Source organism: Dysidea avara, chromosome 2 (genome assembly GCF_963678975.1).
Source record: "Dysidea avara chromosome 2, odDysAvar1.4, whole genome shotgun sequence".
Lineage (NCBI taxonomy): Eukaryota > Metazoa > Porifera > Demospongiae > Dictyoceratida > Dysideidae > Dysidea > Dysidea avara.
Window position 1 is genome coordinate 5,326,855 of NC_089273.1, and position 21,331 is coordinate 5,348,185.

General features: G+C 36.5%; 1 protein-coding gene across 4 annotated transcripts in view; it reads left to right on the forward strand.

Moving 5' to 3' along the window:
• The window catches only part of LOC136246487 (pleckstrin homology domain-containing family G member 3-like), a 42,084-nt gene extending 22,427 nt beyond the window's left edge, over positions 1-19,657 (forward strand). For 3 of the 4 annotated variants that reach the window (XM_066037966.1, XM_066037969.1, XM_066037967.1), the window contains 7 exons: positions 7,644-7,730; positions 8,634-8,664; positions 9,022-9,134; positions 12,699-12,786; positions 16,886-16,933; positions 17,447-17,565; positions 19,035-19,657. In XM_066037966.1, the coding sequence (XP_065894038.1) occupies positions 7,644-7,730; positions 8,634-8,664; positions 9,022-9,134; positions 12,699-12,786; positions 16,886-16,933; positions 17,447-17,565; positions 19,035-19,502 (954 nt within the window). In that variant the 3' untranslated portion in view covers positions 19,503-19,657. The remainder of the gene's footprint in view (positions 1-7,643; positions 7,731-8,633; positions 8,665-9,021; positions 9,135-12,698; positions 12,787-16,885; positions 16,934-17,446; positions 17,566-19,034) is intronic. The other variant, XM_066037968.1, reaches the window with a different exon arrangement.
• The last annotated feature ends 1,674 nt before the right edge of the window (positions 19,658-21,331 follow it).

The following is a 21,331-nucleotide window of genomic DNA, read 5'->3' on the forward strand; positions in this document are numbered from 1 at the left end:
TAAAGTATTTTGTCAACTCTATTAGAGTAATTGAACAAATCTCTGTTTATTGCAGTGTATGTAATAGCTGTAAAATGAGCATGAGGAATTTTCCTGATGTATATGCCCAAAGTCCGAAGGCTGCCGGCATAATGTGTATATCAGGCAAATCCCAAGTGTCCATGTTACAACTAATTTAATCCAAAACAGCCAAGCTGTAAAAAAATACTGTGGCCCTCAAAAAGGCTATGGTGAAAAAAGATATGAAATCAAAGGTAGCGGCCAAGAAATGGCTGTAATGGTAGGTTAATCGTAAAAATGTTTAATGACAACAATTCAGGTGAATTTTGATGCCGCTTGGTCTTGGTACAAAATTCACCTGAATTGTCGTTATTAAAATTTTTACCATTAACCTACCATCACAGCCATTTCTTGGCCGCTACCTTTGATTTCACATCTTTTTTCACCATAGCCTTTCTCAGGGCCGCACTCTTTTTTTTTTACAGCTTGGCTGTTTTGGATTAGATTACCATTTACTGGACTGGAAAACTACACTGAACTACTGGACTGACATATTTTTGGTTTTTTAGATCAGAACTCTACATGGTGCATGGTTTCTTTGCAACTGAATATTCTACAAGGTGAGTCCTTCTAGCTGATCTCTCTACAGGATGATTTGTTTGTAGCTGAACTCTCTGCAAGGTAACTTCTTCTAGCTGATGTCTCTACAGGGTCGCTAGTTAGTAGCTGAACTCTCTACAAGGTGACTTCTTCTAGCTGATCTTTCTACAGGGTAATTTGTTTGTAGCTGAACTCTCTACATGATGGTTTCTTTGTAGCTGAACTCTGTACAGGTTAATTTCTTCTAGCTGATCTCTCTACAGGGCGATTTGTTTGTAGCTGAACTCTCTACATGGCGGTTTCTTTGTAGCTGAACTCTCTACAAGGTGACTTCTTCTAGCTGAACTACGTAGTTAAACTCCCTACGAGGTAACTTTTTCTAGCTGATATCTCTACATGGTGAATTGTTTGTAGCTTATCTCTATACAGGTTACTTGTTTCTAGCTGATCTTTTGAATTCTTTTCAGGGTGACTGCTCTATTAGGGTGACTGCTCTATTAGAGTATCTCGATCTTGCACTTGCTACACCAAGTTGGATTTTGTGTTATAACTCCATGGCTTTAAGGCTGATTCTTCTACACCATTGAAGATCCTCTCTAAGATGATTTCTACACCTGTACAGCGAATTTCAAAGTATTATCCCAAGCAGTTTTTCTGGTGGTCGTGGAAGGTAGTCATTTTTTAAAAAGTTAATCTCGATTGCGTAATTGTTGCACACTGTTGGTTTTTTCATTGTATCTTCCTGGTTTTTAGCTCGATTTCTTTCAAACCACAAAAGGTTTGAGGTTCAATAGTTAACCTATTCACCCACCGATTTTCAGCTTCTTCCCGTAAGCGGTTTACCCTGTAGGCATGACAACATGTTGGTGTTATTTTTCGTGGATAATCGCTCATACCTTTTTGCCTGTTTATCATATTCCAGCCAAAGTTGGTACAGAGATGCACCTTTATACCACCCTTCTGTGTGCCATATTTCAAGGCAATCGAATATTGCGTTCGCGTTTTATAGTGGTTTTTGTGAGTGTGCGAAAACACGAAGAAAAATAAGAAGAGAAAAAAGACGAAGAAAGTAAGCCAATTTTTGAAGTCGCATATCTCGGGAACGCTTGAAGTAATTTCGCTAAATTGTGGAATGTGGAGTACTGAAGTTGGAGGGAATGTCCATAGCAAAAATCGTCTTGTTTCATCAAGGCAGCACAGAGCTACGGAGGTACGAAAATTGCATTTTCTTTCTTCCTGTCAATATACTCACGAGTGTTGTGCGCCGGCTTCTTGGGCTGCACGACACACTACCGTATGTTTTGATATGTAACACTTTTGTTTCAGGCTAATAGCCTGTACTGGTGAGTGATCACCCATGAGTGCAACCGCTGGATTCTTTTTATATAAATGCATGCCAGAAAGATTCGATTATGGCTAGGCAGCACATAACGTTGTAACTATGATTGTTATAATGAATGGAATTCCTAAAGATATGACTGAAAAAGTCGAGTTGGACAAATTTCAGGGAATTTACAAGTGTTTTAATGCTATCGCATTGTTTAAAGACTAATTACAACATATACTAAAGACTTAAAGTGGTAAGCTTCATTATAGAGTGGTTATCTGTAATTTGGGTGTGGTCCGTGACTAGTTCTCACCTTTTGCTAACATTTCCCAACTCATAGAATGACAAGGGCACTGAAATGCCTTCATCTGATTTGTTCCTGTGGCACCACTTCACGTCATAATAGTAGTCATGTGAGCATTAATTTATTCCCAAAATCAATTTCAGTCTGAGCCTTTATAAAACAAACAAGGTGGTACCACTATACATACCTCATCCACATAAAGGCTATACTTGTTTTGATGAAATTGGCTTGCTCTTTTGAAGTGCAACCACTTTCCACGATACATCTCACTGGTGCACATTTAGTTGTCTCCCTGTAAACAAGGCAAATTGTATCCTCTGGAATTCCTTTGATTTGAGGTGTGAAAGTGTTACATAAATAATTTTTTTGCCTCTTACCCATATAATAGTTATACACCAAGACCAAGGGAACTAAGTGATTTAGTAATCTGAGGCTGTAGCGTCCTGAGCGAAGCAAGGGCACTACTAAGGGCCAGAGGGGTTACTAAATTGTGTTGGTCGCGGTGTCACAACTTATTTAAACTCTGGTTTAAAGTACATACCTTTATAGCCAGAGCATGAGTGTGGAGTGAAAGAACAATGCAGAACAATGGAACAGTTTCTTCCTGAAGTCCTTACAGCGCCCACAAAAATAATTATTCGGCCAGTAACCAAAGTAACGGCTAGAGCAACGTACAGTACATAACGCTGTTTAGTCTACTATTTGTTCATAATTATTTGTGGAACACGGAGAAGAAGAGTATTACAGTATTATCAAGTAATGCAGTGTGCCTTTTGTGTTATAATTATTTATCATGTACAAAATTGCTTGAGGGCGGGTTACTAAATGAACATGTGTAGGTGAGCATGTCAGGTGACTAAGTGATTTAGTAAACCTGTAAATGAACTGTACCATAGTTTAAATAGTTGTATGGACTAGTGGACTGGACTACTGGACTCAGTTTTTTTTAGCATATATTTGTGCAAGTGGTTGTAGCTATTGCTACATTGAATGTAAAATATGCACGTGAGCCTGTCTACTTGGTACAGCCTGTTCATCTTAGGATTGTGTGCAATTTGCATAACAAATCTCTTGGAATAACTTCCATCGTATGACTACCACTCATCTTATTATGAAGTACAAACCATACAGTACATGTGTATTAATTTTAGTGTTGTAGTAACCATGTATCCCACATTCCCAGTGGCGGATTCAAGGGGGGGGGGGTTCCCTCCTCAAACAAAAAAATACAAAATACTCTAATAGAGCAGTCAGTAAAATACTGTAATAGAACAGTCACTACACTTAACACTACTGACTACATTGAGAATCTTCGAAAGCAGTATTATTTGCATAAAACCACTCTACATCAAATATTCATTCCGGAGACATATGCAATAACTTTAGCTTCTGCATTCCCCCAGAAGTTTAATATCCTGGTGTACCCCTCCCTTCCCCACTCCTTCCCAAATCCTGGTTCCAACCCTGCATCCTAAATACAAAATATGGTCATGGGGTCAACTAAATTCAGTGGTGAATGTTGACTGTCTAGCTATTATTTGGTAGAAAAGGGAAAATACCTGAGCCCAGTAGTCCAGTCCATCCAGTGATTGTATACAAGCTACCCATATATGTAAGTTATTGACTCTTCATTTTAGTATACAAATAAATTACTGCTTTTTTTGTAATGGATAAGTTAACACCTTGATGCTGTTCTGAGTACTTTTCTACATATGCATTGAAGCTCATGTACATATGGGCTTACAGTCTTGTGAGGTATTCATAACCATGCAAGATATACTGTATATAGCAGGTTCTTACTACAAGAACCTTAATTTTGTGTTTAGGATTCTCTGCAATAATAAAATTCATGGCATAATTTATCACATTGAGTTTTGTTGATCACATGGTTATTCATGCCTTAAAATTGCTATGGTAAAACATGACCTCATGAGAGTAAGTGTCGCATGGTTTTATTTTGTGCATAAATTTGTTTGCACAAAGACCTGCATGTTACAAGCTCCCTGTGGTAGTACAGTAGAAACTGGGCAGTTGTGTGCATGGTGTCTTAACTCTAGTGGTTGTGTGTGTGCATGTGTGTGAAAGCTGTGTAATAACAAAGATATTCTGTATCAATCTTTACACAATCATGCTGTGGCATAGAGAGGGCCGTGTAGGACTTAATAGGCTAATTTGTTTCACTCTAAACAGTGCTTATCCCACTCCAGTAGCTTTCAGAAGTAATAAACCTGTTGGTAGTAACCAAGTGTAACTTTTTCATGCAATTTTTAGTAACAAAAGTAATCACAAAATATTCTTACTGTTGAGTACCCCACCTTGTTCAATAGACTGTTTTGCTACTTAGCAAAGCATATTCTTTTATTAATGTTTAAATGATATTGATAACATGCTTAGACTAAATCCCACAACTGAATATTTCAGGTGGTTGTATGAAACCTAGGATAATAAATTTGTGCTTTTGTTCATCGGTGATCATATTCGCTTTTTAAAAAATTTCCTCCTTTTTAGAGGAAACTGAAATATCTGGAACATATAGAGGGAAAATGTATACAGTATCATACAGTACGATAGTAACTGTATAGTAGGGACCACAAACGAGTGGGCGTGGCCCACGAAATAACATCAATTTTCCCTGATGATGATGAGGCAGTATTGGTGAGGTAAAACTAAGCCCAAACAAGCTTTCAGATCGACCCGAAATGTTCTCAACAAGTTGCTACAGAATTTTAAATTTTTTTTATTCAACGGAATTTTCTACTGAGTAAGTAAGTAAGTAACTGACTGACTGATGCCTTCAAACAAGCGTAACTCGATAATGGCTAACGCTACGGGCTTGATTTTTTCATGGTTCGACGTTGCTTCGGCCCGACGGGTGCTTTTTGGCATACCGCAGTACGTTCAATGCATTCTTCATGGACTTACCAGTGTCCTCCTTTGTGTCCCATTCATCTTTGCTGACAGGGAAAGGTGTAGATTTGGCGCGAGCACGTGATGGCTTCCCTTCGAAATGGAAATCGTCCATATTTTTTATAGTAACTATATTGATTGCAGAGGTGCTTTTCAAACAGTTCTTGATTCGTATTACTGTGTAACGGGTTGAACATAGCTGACAGCAAAACGTAATGGATACTTCATTTTTCAGATGATAATTGTGACCGGATCTGCGAAAACCCGACATAATGGCGCATTTTTCAAATTCTTTATTATTGAATATTTATAATCTACTTGGCCAAGTGTAGGCTCTGGCCAAGTTTCAGCTTCATATGGCAATAACTTTTGGAGTTACAGCCCTACAAAGTAGCAACAACAGAAAGATTGATTTGTACAGCAAGTATTGGGAAAATAAATTACATGCGCTTACAAAAACAGCTGTAACTTACAAATACAATGCAGTACAGAGTTGCAACTTGCACCATTGTGTTCGCCATGAATAGGGGAGTCCATTACTGGGTAAGTTTGTTCTTCTATTACCATTCGTCACTGCATACAGAGACGAAATCAGTGAAGAAAAATCGATCATGTACGATCGTTTCGACATGACGTAAACAAACGCCCATAACTTACATATCCTTTAGTTTACTGCAACGAAACAAAACTTTTTGAACTCCTCATGAGTAGATGAATAAGATGATATCCAGGTTTGTATCATAGCACCCTTCCTTCACAAAGAACAAAAAATTTAATCGGGTTTTCACATATCCGGTCACAATTAATGAAATTGAGGTGCGGCACCATTTCTTTTTGGTATGCGTAGATTGTAGAGGTGCTTCCGGAATAGTTCTTGATTTGAAATGCTGTGTAATGGGTTGAACATAGCTGACAATGAAACGTAATGGATACTTCACATTTCAGACGATAATTGATATAGCTGGGGTGTGCGGCACCATTTCAGATGCGGTATGCGTGGGATTCACCAATCATAATAAAATTATTTACAAAAAAAGTAAACAAACTGTAACACTTCTTATTGTTTTACTGTGATTTAATATCATGGACTACTCCAACTTGTTTCAGTACTTTTTATCGATGTGCTATGGTCCCTACTCTAGTTGAAAATTCCAAATTTTTTCGTGTACTTGTATAAACTCAGATGTTTTGTATCCACTGAGAGAAAACCAGTCATTTTCACTAAAATCTATTTTACCATGGGAACATGATAAAGTATAGTATACTGGATAAAAAATACACATGTTGCATTAAAAAATTATGCACGTTTTATTTGCTTTGCTATGCACTGAAACAAAGCTCAAATCAATAAAATATATATATACGTACCAATGGACTCGCCTGTTCATTGAGAGTAAGAAAATCTTTGTTCCATGTTTGTACAGCAAATAATGGCATGTGAGTTATGGGTGCTGATTTACGATGCAGTAGAATTAAAGTAAAGTTTATCATTATAATTTCTAAGTTGAAACAGCCTTGTTCTTTGTCCATATGGAGGAGTGCAGGGAAAGCACTATACCCCTGGTGGATTTGTCAGTTCATGGTGAGCTTCATAGCCTATTTAGTCATGAGTTATGATCAATTATTTAAGATTTATTTATTTGCTACATTATTTCAATGTTTTATATGCAATTTGCTAAAAAGGAACTTGTGGTTGTGAGTAAGTATATTTGGCGGAATAACTGTAGCAGTGAATCATGGCTGGCCTAAATGTAATGGAATGAGGACATATCATTAACAAATCCACTTATTGTATTCACTGTTTAAGAGAAGGTGACAAGTTGAAGAACATGTTAGCATTTATGTGGCATCTTGATGTGTACCATTATTGCCTGTTGTTGTAGCTACAGTAAGTTTCAGTAACATAGTCCATTAACACCCTTTACCTAGTGCTGTTTACTTGTACTGAATAACCAATCAATTGATTAGAGATTTTCTAAAACACTATAAATATTAAATAACTGATAATTGGCTCTCATATATTTCACTCAAATACACACTAATGTTTAAGCGCTATTAGAGGGAATCACTGTAATTCAGTGACTGGTGTCTTGGTGTAATGCATTTTGTTGTGTATCAGTAGTAACTCGCTTAGCTTAATACTAATATAATGTCAATTACACAAACATGTGTGCTGCGTGAAGGAATAATCACTGTTTTACAACCGTGCTTAAAGAGTGGATTTAAATGTACCAATTATTGTCAATTATTTGTGACCACTAAATGGGTGATTTAAATTTTGTAGATGCACACTCCACCTTTAGCATCCATTAACTACCGTACTCGCCGTCCAGTAGTGTTCCTGAAGTACAGTCGTATTCTGCGTTCTGCGCTTTTCCATTACTCTTGTGACTTGCATTATCCAGTGACATCATCAACGTTAAACAGCTTTGCTAGTACCACACTGCCTTTTCCCAGTCTAGTATACACACAAGATGTATTAGTATGGTAACATATTTTCTGTAGGCAAATACGCTGGATGAAAAGTTGGACTGGGTGAAACAAGTTGATAAAATCGTAGAGAGGAAAATACACATGGGATTAACAGATCGGGTAAGATACAGTTGAACCTGTCTTAGTGGCCACCTGTATAGAAATGCCAACTTTAAAATTCTCCAGTGAGACATTTATGAAATTACATAAGAAATTTTGGTCTTAGCTTGTACTTACATACGTGTACAGTGAAATCTTTATATTTAAGGATACTTTGGCACTACAAGTTGTCATGGTCAGTTTATGTGCTAAGGAATACTTTGGAATGTCCAGATTAGGAGGGGTCCCCTCCTTAAAACATTTAGAACCACATAAGCTACACAATTTACTGTGTTTGTCTACAAGTCCATTCATTCATAATTGCCACCGAATTCAATCTCAGGCAATAAATTTCCTTTGAAGAGCTATGAACTATAATTACAGACTTTATATTGATGCTTGCAGTGTTGAAATTTTTAATAAACATTTACAGATTTCAGCAAAATATTTCATACTTTACATTTCACAGAGTGTGCTTCATACAGTGAGCAGTCACTTACGTATACCAGTGTAGATCCACCATGCAGCGTGACTAACCAACTAAAAATTAATGACCTATCACTTTTGTCTTGGTCTATCAAAATTACATATCAAACACTATCAGTTATATTGAGCTCTGAGCCACCTGTAAGTGTTGTCTCAGTTTTAATGCTGTATTTGATGTTAGATGGACTAATATTATTCTGTTAAGGTGATTTTAGTAGCGTAAGATGTCTCTAAGATGATTTAAAGGTGGCATTTTAGTGGCACATGTCATTTGGGGTTATCCCATAGTACTACCATACTGTTTGATATTTCTACACTGTATGATATAGTAGAATCAGTGAGCTTATACATATGTGCATATATGACTGAATAATGAATGGAGGTAACATTTGCAGCATTTGTATGTTTGTAAATGATTGCTTTTTTTGGTATTTACAGACTAAACTACTATTGTTTGCTGGAATCCATGGTATGTATGTTTGCTACGTGCACTGTACAGACGTACGTATGTGTGTGTGTATGTACATAATAAATCCCCTTGTGTTTTAGATGCTTTTGGGGCCATGCTAAAGTACCCTCGTTACAGAAGTATTCTAAATATGTGCAGTCTGTACACACTAATACAATTGGGACCATGGACATGTGTCCTGATTTATCACGTGTCTGTGTTTAAAAGTGTCCTAATTGTGGGATCCTACTATATGTACATTATGATGTAGCTACTATGGGTAAAGTATTTATGTGTATGTGTACTGTATGTCTGTTCAGTAATTCATTCATCCAAGCTATGTACTAACATAATTGTTCTTTATATTTTATTGTACAGCAGCAGGTCGAGGTCCTGATGATGTCAGTCAACAAACTAGTAACACTACAACTGATGCCAAGCAATTTTTTTCAGAACAAGCAGGAATGGAATTACATTACATGGAGCAACTGGTAGTGTAGTTGTGCTAGTTAGTGTATTTATTGGGATAGCAGCTGTGCTTTAGTTTGATATGGATCCATGCACATCTTGAGTAGTGATGTGTTCATACCACCTTTTGTAAGAAAGGACTTTTATTTTGGTCAACTGTTGTTCTGTGAGAGTACATGTGTACTCTATTAGAGTAGCTCTATACGGGTGTTGTTTTTATTTGAACAAATGTGACCGGATCTCCAAGAATCCCATATGTTTGTGCAAACCTAAGTTTACAGTAGAATGCTTTATACGCAATGGTTGGAGTATTTACGAAATTGCAAAAAGGAAAAAAAAAAAACATTAAATAATAATAAAAAAATCTGTAAATGTTTAAGCCCTTCCTTCATTATTAAGTTACATGCGTCGTACCTTTTTTTTTTTTTTGAAGTCTATACTACAATTCCTAAACCGCTACTTACATCATAGAAAGGAGGTACTGGTATATAAACAAGCCCATTACACTACCTGTTACTATCTAGTTACATAAATACATATTATGTATTGCAAGTGTTATAGGTGCATGACTGCTGGTTTTGTATTACCTCAGAACATCGTCTATATGGAGCATACATGTGGCTCAATGGGATAGACACTACATTTTCAGCCAATCAAATTTCAGTTTGAATTCTACTGTTGTCGTGCATTTTGTCATTATTTTGGTACATTTATTGCATTTTATGTGGCATATTTGGAAGTAAAAAATCATAACAAATATAATGTTAGCAATTACAAAAGGCTAGATAATTTGTAAAATTTAAGGTATAATTGATTGGAGGACAAAGTTTACAGTACTTATCATTGTATAAAGGATCATGGAGGTTTGAACTTCTCACAAAAAAATATATATATTGACCAGATATCAGCCTCATAACACCTTGCCTCAAGCCAGTGTCTTTAGTACAACCAGAAATGCGTCCAATAGGTTGCTGCAAAATTTACTATTTTCTGTACACGTATGTATTTAATGGAATTCTACTGACTGACTGACTGCCTGACTGATGTCTTCAGACTCAATAACTATTAGGGCTACAGACTTTATTTTATTCACTTTAGCCTGACAGGTGCCTTTTGGCATATTGCAATATGTACGATGCATGTTTCATGGACTTACCTGCGTCCTCCCATTTACATATCTTTGTTGACAGCGCAACATGTCAATTTACAATAGAGCATGATGGCTGCCCTAAATTTGTAACAGGTATTGTCTGAGGTTTCTGTTGTGACTGGATTATGTAATTGCAGAGGTCATTTTCATAGTGTTCTTTGTTTGTGATGGTGTGTAATGGGCTAAACATACGTAACCATGATGGCCACTTTGCTATTTAGTTGAAGTTCACGTTCAGATGAAAACAATAAGCCTGACAGCATTAATGTGGTATGACAGGTCGTAATAACATATACAAGGAAAACAAGTTGATGTTGTGCTACTTCTAAAAACCAGGTGCCATACAGTTTGTTCTAGACAATCACATATTAATTAACCATGCCATTACTTGTCTGGTTAGGCTATATGTTTTGTAAATGTTGTAATTTAACATATTTTGTAAAGTTTAAATTATGTTGCACTACCCATGACTGAATTAGGGATTTAATGTCCATAGTATAAATGGCAACCTCCCTTTGTTTCAATTTTTAAAAATTTCTTTGATCTTAATCAAACTTAAAATTCTTACAGTACTAATTTAATGCAATGCTGCACCTGCATGAGGGTGAAAGACACTGCTCATACCACCCTCAAATTCCGATAAGAAAAATACTACAAGTATCCCAGCAACTTGAGTGAGTGAGCTCAAGGAGCTCGAGCAATCAGCTACAAATTATTAATTTATTGTGTATATTCATTGTTACTAATTCACAGTGATAAGGGATCTACTTCTTCCAATTTCACATGGGCATCAACTTTGGCACAACACAAATTGTGCTAGTGTTGGTTATCAACATAATTTTCAATTAATGCCTACTTGCCCTTTACTATTTCTATTAAATTCAAGCATGGACAGAGTGTTCCACATTTATTTCCAATCAGGCGTTTGTCTTAGAGGTATTAAAACAAGATACCTATATGTAAGTGTTAGTCAGTTAATAATGGACCTTATCCATATTGACGTCATAATTAATTCACATGTTAGTGTGGGGACTTTATCACGTTTTCATTCGTAGTAACCAAATTGAACTTTGTTTGCGGCTTTCAGGACATGCAACCATTATAAAGGTAATAGCTAGTCAGTGTGATGTGGCAATACAAAATAATCCCACCAGACAAAGCTACTGTAGACCTAAGTTTTGATATAGGTATAAAACCACACACATTTGTCTTGTAAGTACGTAAGTATGTATGCCTCACCTTGTCCCTTGCTGCAGTATGTAAATGTTATCGTAACAAACCACTAACTCTCCCAATACAATCCTATACAAAGTCCGAACACTATCACTGCCATTTTTATGTGGTGACTTCAATGTGGATAAGGTCCATTGCATCAGTCTGGCTAAAAAAACTAATTAACTGACATACACCCTCAAAAGTTTAGTTGTCACCTAGAATGCTTTGTGGACTAGAGATTTTGTTTATCACTAGAGATTTTGTTTACCCTTCGGGCAGCTGTGGGCACGCCTGGTTTTCTGAAATACTTTTTTTCCTAAAAGCATTTCTTCACATCCGCACTTGTGCTGTATAAACTTACATACCGTAATTTGCTTGTTTTTCGTTGTAAAATAATTTTCATATGCAAAATTTGTACGAAAGTTTCTCCAGATCGAATTACCCTAATAGAGCAGTCATTTACATAAATCATACAAAAATATTTTTAAACGACAATTTTTATCACAATTTTTTTTGTACGAAAATAAAGCGAATTATGGTAGTGTAAACGCTCTCCACACTGTGTACTAAACTCTCAGGCAGATAATCTTTGTTATGAGGTATACTTCAATGCTTCGAGATACATAAGGTGAATCTCGTTTCTGAATAATATTATGGTGTGAATAGCCTTCCCAGTGGGCTGTACTAGTGTTGTAGCAACCAACAAAATGACAGCACCAGTCTTGTAGGATACCAGAAAAGTTCTGCGTATCTCTTCAAGTCGAAAAGGGCAAGTCCCTCATGAGAAAATGAAGAGCAGAATAAAGGCTTTCAAAAGAGAATTTTTGTAAGAAAGCACAATAGGCTATAGAACCAATAAGAAGATACTTCTGTACATAATTTGGTTTGTTCAGGTTATGTTTATTTGCTTAGCAACACATACAGATTGAAGTATGAACTAAAATAAATGTCCAGTGGTATATCTTCAGGTGTATGTGATCTTCCTTGTTTCACTAATTTTTATTTCTTAGATCCCTAATATTGAACTTAAAATTCCTGTACTTTTATTATATAGTCTATTAATGTCAATAGCAATTGTTGCAAGGAGGTCTAGTATTTCTTCTAGTGGTTTATGTGAATAAGTACGTACAACATTTCTGGGCTTCTACTCTGATTAATGCATTACAGTAGACTTAGTCTAAGTGGTATTATCAACTGTTACAACGTGTGTTTCTCTCCTTAGAAGAAACAAAAGAAAGCTCCACCGAGGCGGACATCTAAAACGTATTCACATGCGCCTATTAACTTTGAACCACGTCATTTACCAGCAGGTATGCATGTATGTGTGCTTGTGTGTATGTGTGTTTGTAGTGTGTGTGGTGTGTGTGTGTGTGTGTGTGTGTGTGTGTGTGTGTGTGTGTGTGTGTGTGTGTGTGTGTGTGTGTGTACTGTGTTTAGTGTGTGTAGTGTAGTGTAGTGTGTGTGTACTGTAGTGTGTGTGTACTGTAGTGTGTGTGTGTACTGTGTTTAGTGTGTGTGTGTACTGTGTTTAGTGTGTGTGTGTGTGTGTGTGTGTGTGTGTGTGTGTGTGTGTGTGTGTGTGTGTGCATGCGTGGCGTGGCGTGGAGTGGTGTGCATGAGTGTGTATGTACTAATACAATATGGATGATACTAGTACATATACTTGTGTAGTGTATACAATAGAGTGTCTAGTCTGTAATCCATTTACATAACTGACAGAACTAAGTACCAAATAATTGATATGTATTATTCTGTTTTTGTTGTTTTTTTTTGTTTTTTTTTTGCCATATGGACATAGCCAACTGTGGGCTTACTTGAAACTAAGATTACACTTGCTGGTGTTACTATTCATTGGACTGGATTGCTGGACTGACATATTTTTACATTTTATGGTTGGATTTGTTAAGCCTTGCTAGCTAAATGTTTTTGTGGAACCTTTAGCCATTACTAAATGCTGAATGTGAACATTGCAATAAGGAAAAAACTGCCTTCTAGTGATTTCACTACTGCTCTACAGTACTTACGTATGTATATATTCCTTATCCTTGTGTGTAGTAATACTGAAGGGCTGTGATAGTAGGGTTGGGCGATAATGAAAAATATACCACTTTAACACCTCAGATCAAAGGAAACCACAGGGTTGTATATCACATATTGTCCTGACCACAGGGTGATATCTAGATATCGCCCTGCAGTTAGGGCAATATCATGACATAGCCCTGACCACAACTGCCTTTGATGCTGAGGCAGCTACAAAGCATTGGTTACCTTTGAGTATTTATAGAGATGCTTGAAGTTTTGCATTGTGGGTTTGAGTTAAACATGTTGATTTAGTTAGGGGCATTGTTGTGAAGTAAAAAGAATTGAGTGAGTCAGCATTGCATAGTTCAGTTACTAAGCATCACTAAATAATCATTTTTTGCAATGTGGGGATTGTTTTTCTACAGAGTACATTTCAACTGCATGAAAAGATGCCTCAAACATTCACAACCTATATGTCCAAGTGTTTATTTTAGCACCTTAGGTAACTTTATTCATTCACAAAGTGGTTATTTGGTTTAAAATGGTATGACTACAACCAGTGAAACCCACAATCATTTTTTTTTTGTGCCCACAATTTAAACCCACAATCAATTTTTGCAAACCTCTGTATAAAAGTAATGTAGTGAATGCAGGTTTGTCTTCCTTCACCTATTAGGTGAGCATGCCAGAGTGGTATATATTACTTATGCCATGGCCACTCGGGATTTGCCTGATATATATACCCTCGGCTTGGGCATATATATCAGGCAAATCCCTTGTGGCCATGGTATAACTATTAAAAGTACACCACAATATATCATGAAAGCATTTATTGCGATAATCGATATTATCATGATATTGCATGCTCATTAGAAAAATCATGTTATGTTCATTTCATATGTACAAGTTTTGATATGTGTTGTAGCTATTGTTATACCCATCCCATAAACAACCCCTAAGCAATAAACACTGCATAATAGCTTCATGCTAAATGTGATTTGCTGCATTTATAAGACAGTATCATTAATGCCGTTTTATTTTGTAACCAATTGTATCACAGTATATCATAAACTCGATATATCACGATGTGTAAAAGTAGCCTCGATACAGTTATCATCTCATGCTTTTATCATGATAGCAATGATATATCGTTATATTGCTCAACCCTATGTGATAGTTATCAAATTGCTAATGATATACTTGAACAACATAACAACAACCGTTGGGATACAGTACAATCTGAGATAAAGCTGATCAATCTACTCATCTTCATTAAACTTCTTTAATATACAAAATTGTCACACAACAATAAAGTTCTTTCTGCCTACCGTAGCTGCGTACTTGCATGTGCTATTTGTTAGAACATTTTAGAATTGCCACTCCCTATCATCATTGCTATCACAGCCCTGCAAAATGACTATACACAGGGTAAGGGGTATATATGTATTGTAGAGCCGTAGAGGAGATTTTGCTTATTCCACTGCTTATATTCAACATTAGTAATGTGATAAAGGTTACATAAAGGCCTTTAGCTAACAAGACGTAACAAATCAGACCATGTAACATGTAAAAACCAAAAATATGTCAGTCCAGTAGTTCAGTGTAGTTTTCCAGTCCAGTAAATAGTAATACTCCTAGTCATGGAACTATAATAAGGACTGAATGTTTTATCAGAGTAGTCTAACCCTAATAGAGCTGTGCGATTATCTAGTTATATCAGATTATCGAGATAAACATAAGGATGATAGGTTTATCATAGTATATAGTAGGGACCAGAAAGGAGTAGACGTGTCCCACGAAATAACATAACCCAAAAACCAGCCTTAATTTACCCTGATGACATTGAGGCAGCATTGGTTAGGTAAAACTAAGCTCAAACAAGCTTTTAGATTGACCTGAAATGCTTTCAGCAAGTTGCTACGGGATTTTAAAAATATATATTTTAAGCAAAATTTTCTACTGACTGACTGCCTGATACCTTCAGACAAGCGTAACTCGATAACAGCTAAGGCTACGGGCTTGATTTTTTCACTGTTTGGCATTGTTTCAGCCTGAGAGGTGCCTTTTGGCATATCACAGTACATACAATACATTCTTCATGGACTTACCAGTGTCCTCCTTTGTGTCCCATTCATCTTTGTTGACAGTGAAAAGTGTCAATTTGGTGGTAGCATGTCATGGCTTCCCTTTGTAACAGAAATCATCCGTATTTTTCATAGTGGCTATTTTGATTGTAGGGTTGCCTATTGAACAGTTATTGATTCATACTGCTGTGTGTTGGGGTTGAGCATAGCCGAAAACAAAGTGTAATGGATGCTTCACTTTTCAGATGATAATTGATACAATATAACTGGGACGTACAGCACCCAGGGATATAACACGTCTTATTGTTTTACTGTGATTTAATATCGTGCACCAGTGTTGAAACCGGGTCGGGTCAACCAGGTCATCCGGGTCCGACCCGGTTTACAAATTATCCGGGTCTGATCCGGATTGGATCACTTGAGAAACAAAATTGTTCATTTGACGACGTGGAAACTTATAAACGCTATCGCGTAGCTCTTTCGTGAGCCACACCCACTTATCACATTACAAACATATGCTCAGCCACGCCCATTTATTAGTAAATGCAGTATGTAGCATGAAACTGAGGGTATCTATGGTGAGGGGTAGCTATTGTCAGTAGGTGATGACCTTTTTTTTTTTTTTTTTCTTTCTTTTTTTTTTTTTTGGTCTTTAACCTACAGCTAGGCTGAAGTTGCAATTCCAATGTCTGGATTTACTCAACACAAATCGAACGCTCAAAACGTAGTCTTGCTCGCTTGAGACTAGCCGAAACATAGCCCTTATCGTACGCCTCGGACCCGGATTGCTCATCCGGGTCAGCAGTAGTGAACCAGTTTCAACGCTGTCGTGCACTACTCCAGTACTTTTTACTCTAGTTGAAAATTCCAAATTTTTTTTGTGTACTTGTTTATATAGATAATAAGAACTTCCATATATTACTTGTACACCTGATGATGTAAACAACTCCAACTCTCCCGCCACTTAGACAGAGTGCTGAAACTAACATTTTTACCTCTTTACACTATTCAAATTTAAAGAATTGTAACTTATTTTAGGGTGTGCTCATTCTTAGTAATACGTACGTGTGAATTGTATGTACAGTGTTGTAAATTTCAAAGCTCCAGGAAATCTTACAATCCTCAGGGATCCTTATTCTTTACAATCCTTGAGGCTGAAGCATTACAATCATTGTTACAATCTAATTCTCAAAGCTCCTTAAGTTCTCTGGGTATATACTTGTCTGTTCATACCCTGTTCAGTTTTCAGTGACATAAAAAAACAACAAGAAACTGTTCATTGTTGTGTATATATTGTCTATAGAAGACAAAGAACCTCCAGTCTCTCAAAAGGAATTGAAAAAGAAAAGATGTAAGTGAATCTTGATATGGTTTACAGTACGTTTGTAGTTATAACAATTCAGTTTATGCATACTTGATTTTGTGGTCAGAGTTGTCTGGTATTACAAGATGCTACCTCCAGTGCATGTAGTTTGCTGTACTAATTGTCAAAAGCCCTGGCCATTGTTGGCCAATAAGTTGGCTTAGTGTACATATTTTTTGCTTCCATTTTCATTGTGAAACACTGTTGGCAATTCTGTCACAGGAGTGGATACAAGAGCTTGCAAAAGGAGGGATTCAAACAATTCAGATCCAGACTAGGGGAATTGATGCATACAATATTCATTACTACTTGTCAATATGACATGATCACTGTAATGAGGTGGTCTTATAATGAGATCATGAAGTACACCTTAGCTGTGTATGTTTAGGACCTACTTGACATGATTACTATAATGAGGTGGTCTTATTAAACAGATGAGAGGTGTCAGTGTACTGCTGCTATTGAATATACAAATGCAGTAATATAGTATTTTTATTGTAGTTGCAGCCACTGGAAGAAGTCAGAGTGTACTTGAATCAATAGATAGAGGACTTGGTGGAGTAACTGAAGAGAAGATATCAGATAAAGCTGTGAATGAAGAGTATTCAAGAAAAGCACAGGTTTGTAAACATACTGCATAGTGTATATTTTGCTATTGAGTTTGCATGTTTTTGTTTTATTTGATAATAATAAAATAGTTACAGTCTTGTAGAACTACGTACGTACCTTAAACTATGAAGCACTGAAATAAAGAAAATTATGAAATTCATTACACTGTACAGCCTCATACGCTGTATGAAAGCCACATTCAAATGAATGCTAGTCTAGCCAGAGAAGTGTCCAGGACAATAGATAAAACGTGGGCCAACCAATCGCTGACACTGTACGCGTACTGACCATCTCGCTGACTACACGTGTGGTGCCTCCATCTCTCAGTTGGATTTTGAATAGTTTGAAGGAACAGCAGAAGCATGTAAGGAGAAATTTATAAGTATGATTCCAATTATTAGACCTGACCATCCCTTTTATTGTAAAAAAGCACTACTTAATGTTTACTCATGGTGGGTATCAGTTTAACCTATCCAATATTCGAAATCCGAGCTAAAATGGTATAAGGAGAAAGACCGAATACTTACAGTGGTCACAGCTGCTTCTTGTGCGATCAAGTATCTAGTTGCACAAGTTGCTAAACTTTGATGCGTCGTTACAACTTGTGTAGTATAGCCTCATGCCAGACTGTTTTTTTTAACTTTTGCATGGGGGAAAAGAGACCAGTGAATCTCCAATAGCATTTTTGTGCAGCCGGATTTACATCTTTTGGGGATCATTGATTAGTGGTAATGGAGCATTAAAGATATGAGAATGGGAAAATAGCTCACATTTACTTGACAAACCTTTAATTTAAACTCTGCAATGAGTCTGCATCCAAGAGTGCATGCACCGTATTTTCCATTCTTGCTTCGTTAAGACTGCTTTGCTATTCACTAATCAACGATCCTCAAAGTTGTAGATCCGGCTGCTCAAAAAGTCTTTTAGAGATCCACTAGACCCTTTTTCTCCACCCTCACACAAAAGAAAATAAAGTGGTCTGCGCAAGAGACTAGCCAAGGTAGTGATCCCTGCTGCTCTTCTGACTTGATAAACCAATCACTGACTACCTCCTTAGACTTACTTATGAAGACATCTTTATTGAAGAGACCTTAAAAGTGGAAAGAACAGAAATTAAATTTAAATTTAATTGATAATAGATAATAGCTACGATACATTTTTGCACAGTAACAAATATAATGAAGTGAAAACCAATACTCACGTGTACAGTGTATTTGTAACAGTCACAGTGTATCACTGCAGCTTAGATGGCATTCCACGTCGTTCTGTCACTGCTGTTTCAATGCCAATTCCCAGGAACTAAATGTTTGCAAAATGGGAACTTTTTTGTAGATGGCTGATTAATTGCCTACTTAGCTAGAACTGCATCATGGGCTACTGGTTTTTTAAAAGCAGTACAAATCAGCTTGTTTATAACTTTGTAGTGATTGCTTCTCATACATGGTTGGTGACAATTGCACATTGTATTTTACTGTTGCAGGGTAGTGCTTTACAACGCAAGAAGTTAGTCAAGAAAAGAAAAGTATCAGCTCCACCGATGATCGGTAATCCTTTCACTTCTACTAATGATCCATCACAAACACTCCCACAAAACACTAACAATTCTTCTAGTAAAGAACACACTAATAATTTAGGAGAGGATCAGATTTCTGAGTTAGGAGGCAGACTAGCTGATCAACAGTTAACAGATGATTTACTATCAGAGATGAGACCAAGAGAACCCAGCATAGTATTACCGCCACCAAGCCAGTTTACTAGTACTACTGAAGATCAAGACAAAATAACCACATCACCAGCCACTGCATCATCAACAGGACAAACAACTCAACAAAACCATAGATGGTTTAAAACAAGATCAGATGCTTTCAATGAGGATACTTGTAAAACAATTTATAGTGACGATGATGATGATCAGTGTGACATTGGTACTAACACTTGGATTGTTTAGTGTTTACCCCACTATGCAATAATATACAAAAGTGTTTTATTGTACATTATGCAAATGCTTGTTATACTAAACTGCATCAATGTTTATTATTATTTATTGATATTCACAGTAAACACAATTATAAAGAAAATTCTGGAACAAAGCTAACTACAGCAGTTATCAGCACCTAACAAAGGTTCATAGACAAATATTCAATGTTTGACACAACAGTCCAACAGTTTGCAACAAAACCGATTTCTGCAAAACACAAAGTGTTTCAGATTAATGCACAATCTTGTCAGCCAGTCATCAAAATTTAGGCTCAAAGTACCAAGGGCACTGATAACAATTGGGATAATTTCTACTTTAACATGCCAGAGTCTCTGAATCTCAATGAGCAAGTCTTGGTACTTGTCAACCTTTTCAATTTTTATGAACAATATTATAGATGAAAGGGCAGGAAAAGTCTCAAAAAAGCATGTCTATCTTCTTCAACACCAGGCTAGGATTAAGTCAGGATGACTGGCATGTGTGGCTCTATCAGTAAAATCCCAACTAGTGTTACCTTCTTTGTAATTGCTTGTAGGCACCAGCCTATTATGCTGGCATAATTTTGAACATAATAGGTGCCCAAAAACATCAAGCATAATGCTAGCACAATAGGCAGAATAATTGTCATACTGTATGCAAAAATGCATGCCACAGAAAAAGGTTGACTTACAATAACAGAGCAGTCAATGCCATTAAGTAGTTATTTAACATGACTGTTATTATAGTTTACAATGCAGCCAAATTCTTAATGCACAATGAGTACTTTTTACATTTAGCCAGTTGTTCATAAGCCAAAGTTTATCATTATCCATTAGAAAGTAACAAAACATGGGAACTGTGGCAAAAAATGTTGAGCATAATAGGCAAATAAAGTTAGCACTGCAGCATAGAATAATAGGCAAAATTAAAAGCATAATAGGCTGGTGCCTAATTGCTTGTATAGTTAGTATGGTCACTCCAAGTCAGCAGAGAAGTGATGGTAACACCTAGATACTTATAGGGTACTTCTTGTATGAAGCATTTAACCGATAGTATAGGTAGCCAGGATAGGGACCATAGTGTGTCTCTTTCAATATTCTTAGAAATAGCATTGTTAATAAATTGCAGCTGCCAATCTTCAGCCCATCTTTGAAGCAAGTCTAAATTACATGGTACAGTAAGGCTGAACAGTCAGTGTAAGAATTGACTGTAGTGTACAATACAACATCATCTGCATACAGTCTCACTTTTGATTTTAAATACTTTGTCTGGGTGGTCATTTATGTATGTATAGCACAGAAATAATTATATGGAAAGGACGGTTCCTTAGGGAACACCTGATGTAGAAGACCTTGCTTGACCCTCTACTACCACTTGCTGTGAACAGTTCTCCAAAAAATATTATATTATTTCTTGATAATTACGTAACCATGTTGGTATATAGGTAATTTTGAGACATCAGCAATTTCATTTTGTTTGGTATGATATGTGACTGGGCCTGCGAAAGCATGTGGGCACAACAAAAATAGCCTACTTTTCCAAACTTTCACTACTGATAACTCCATAATTAATTTTTTTTAGAAAATTAAATTGAACCACAAGTTACAGAATGCAAATAATAGTTTACTCCAATGTGGAGATATGACCTGTTACATTATGAAGTTTAGTTTGTGCCCACATGCCCTGTTTTTGCAGGCCCACACTGAAACAAGAGGAATATAAGATGGTATATCTAATGGCTTAAACTATACAAATAATCTCGCATTATACTAACTATCTTATACTTTAGTATAAACCCCATCTTATATTATGGGAAACAG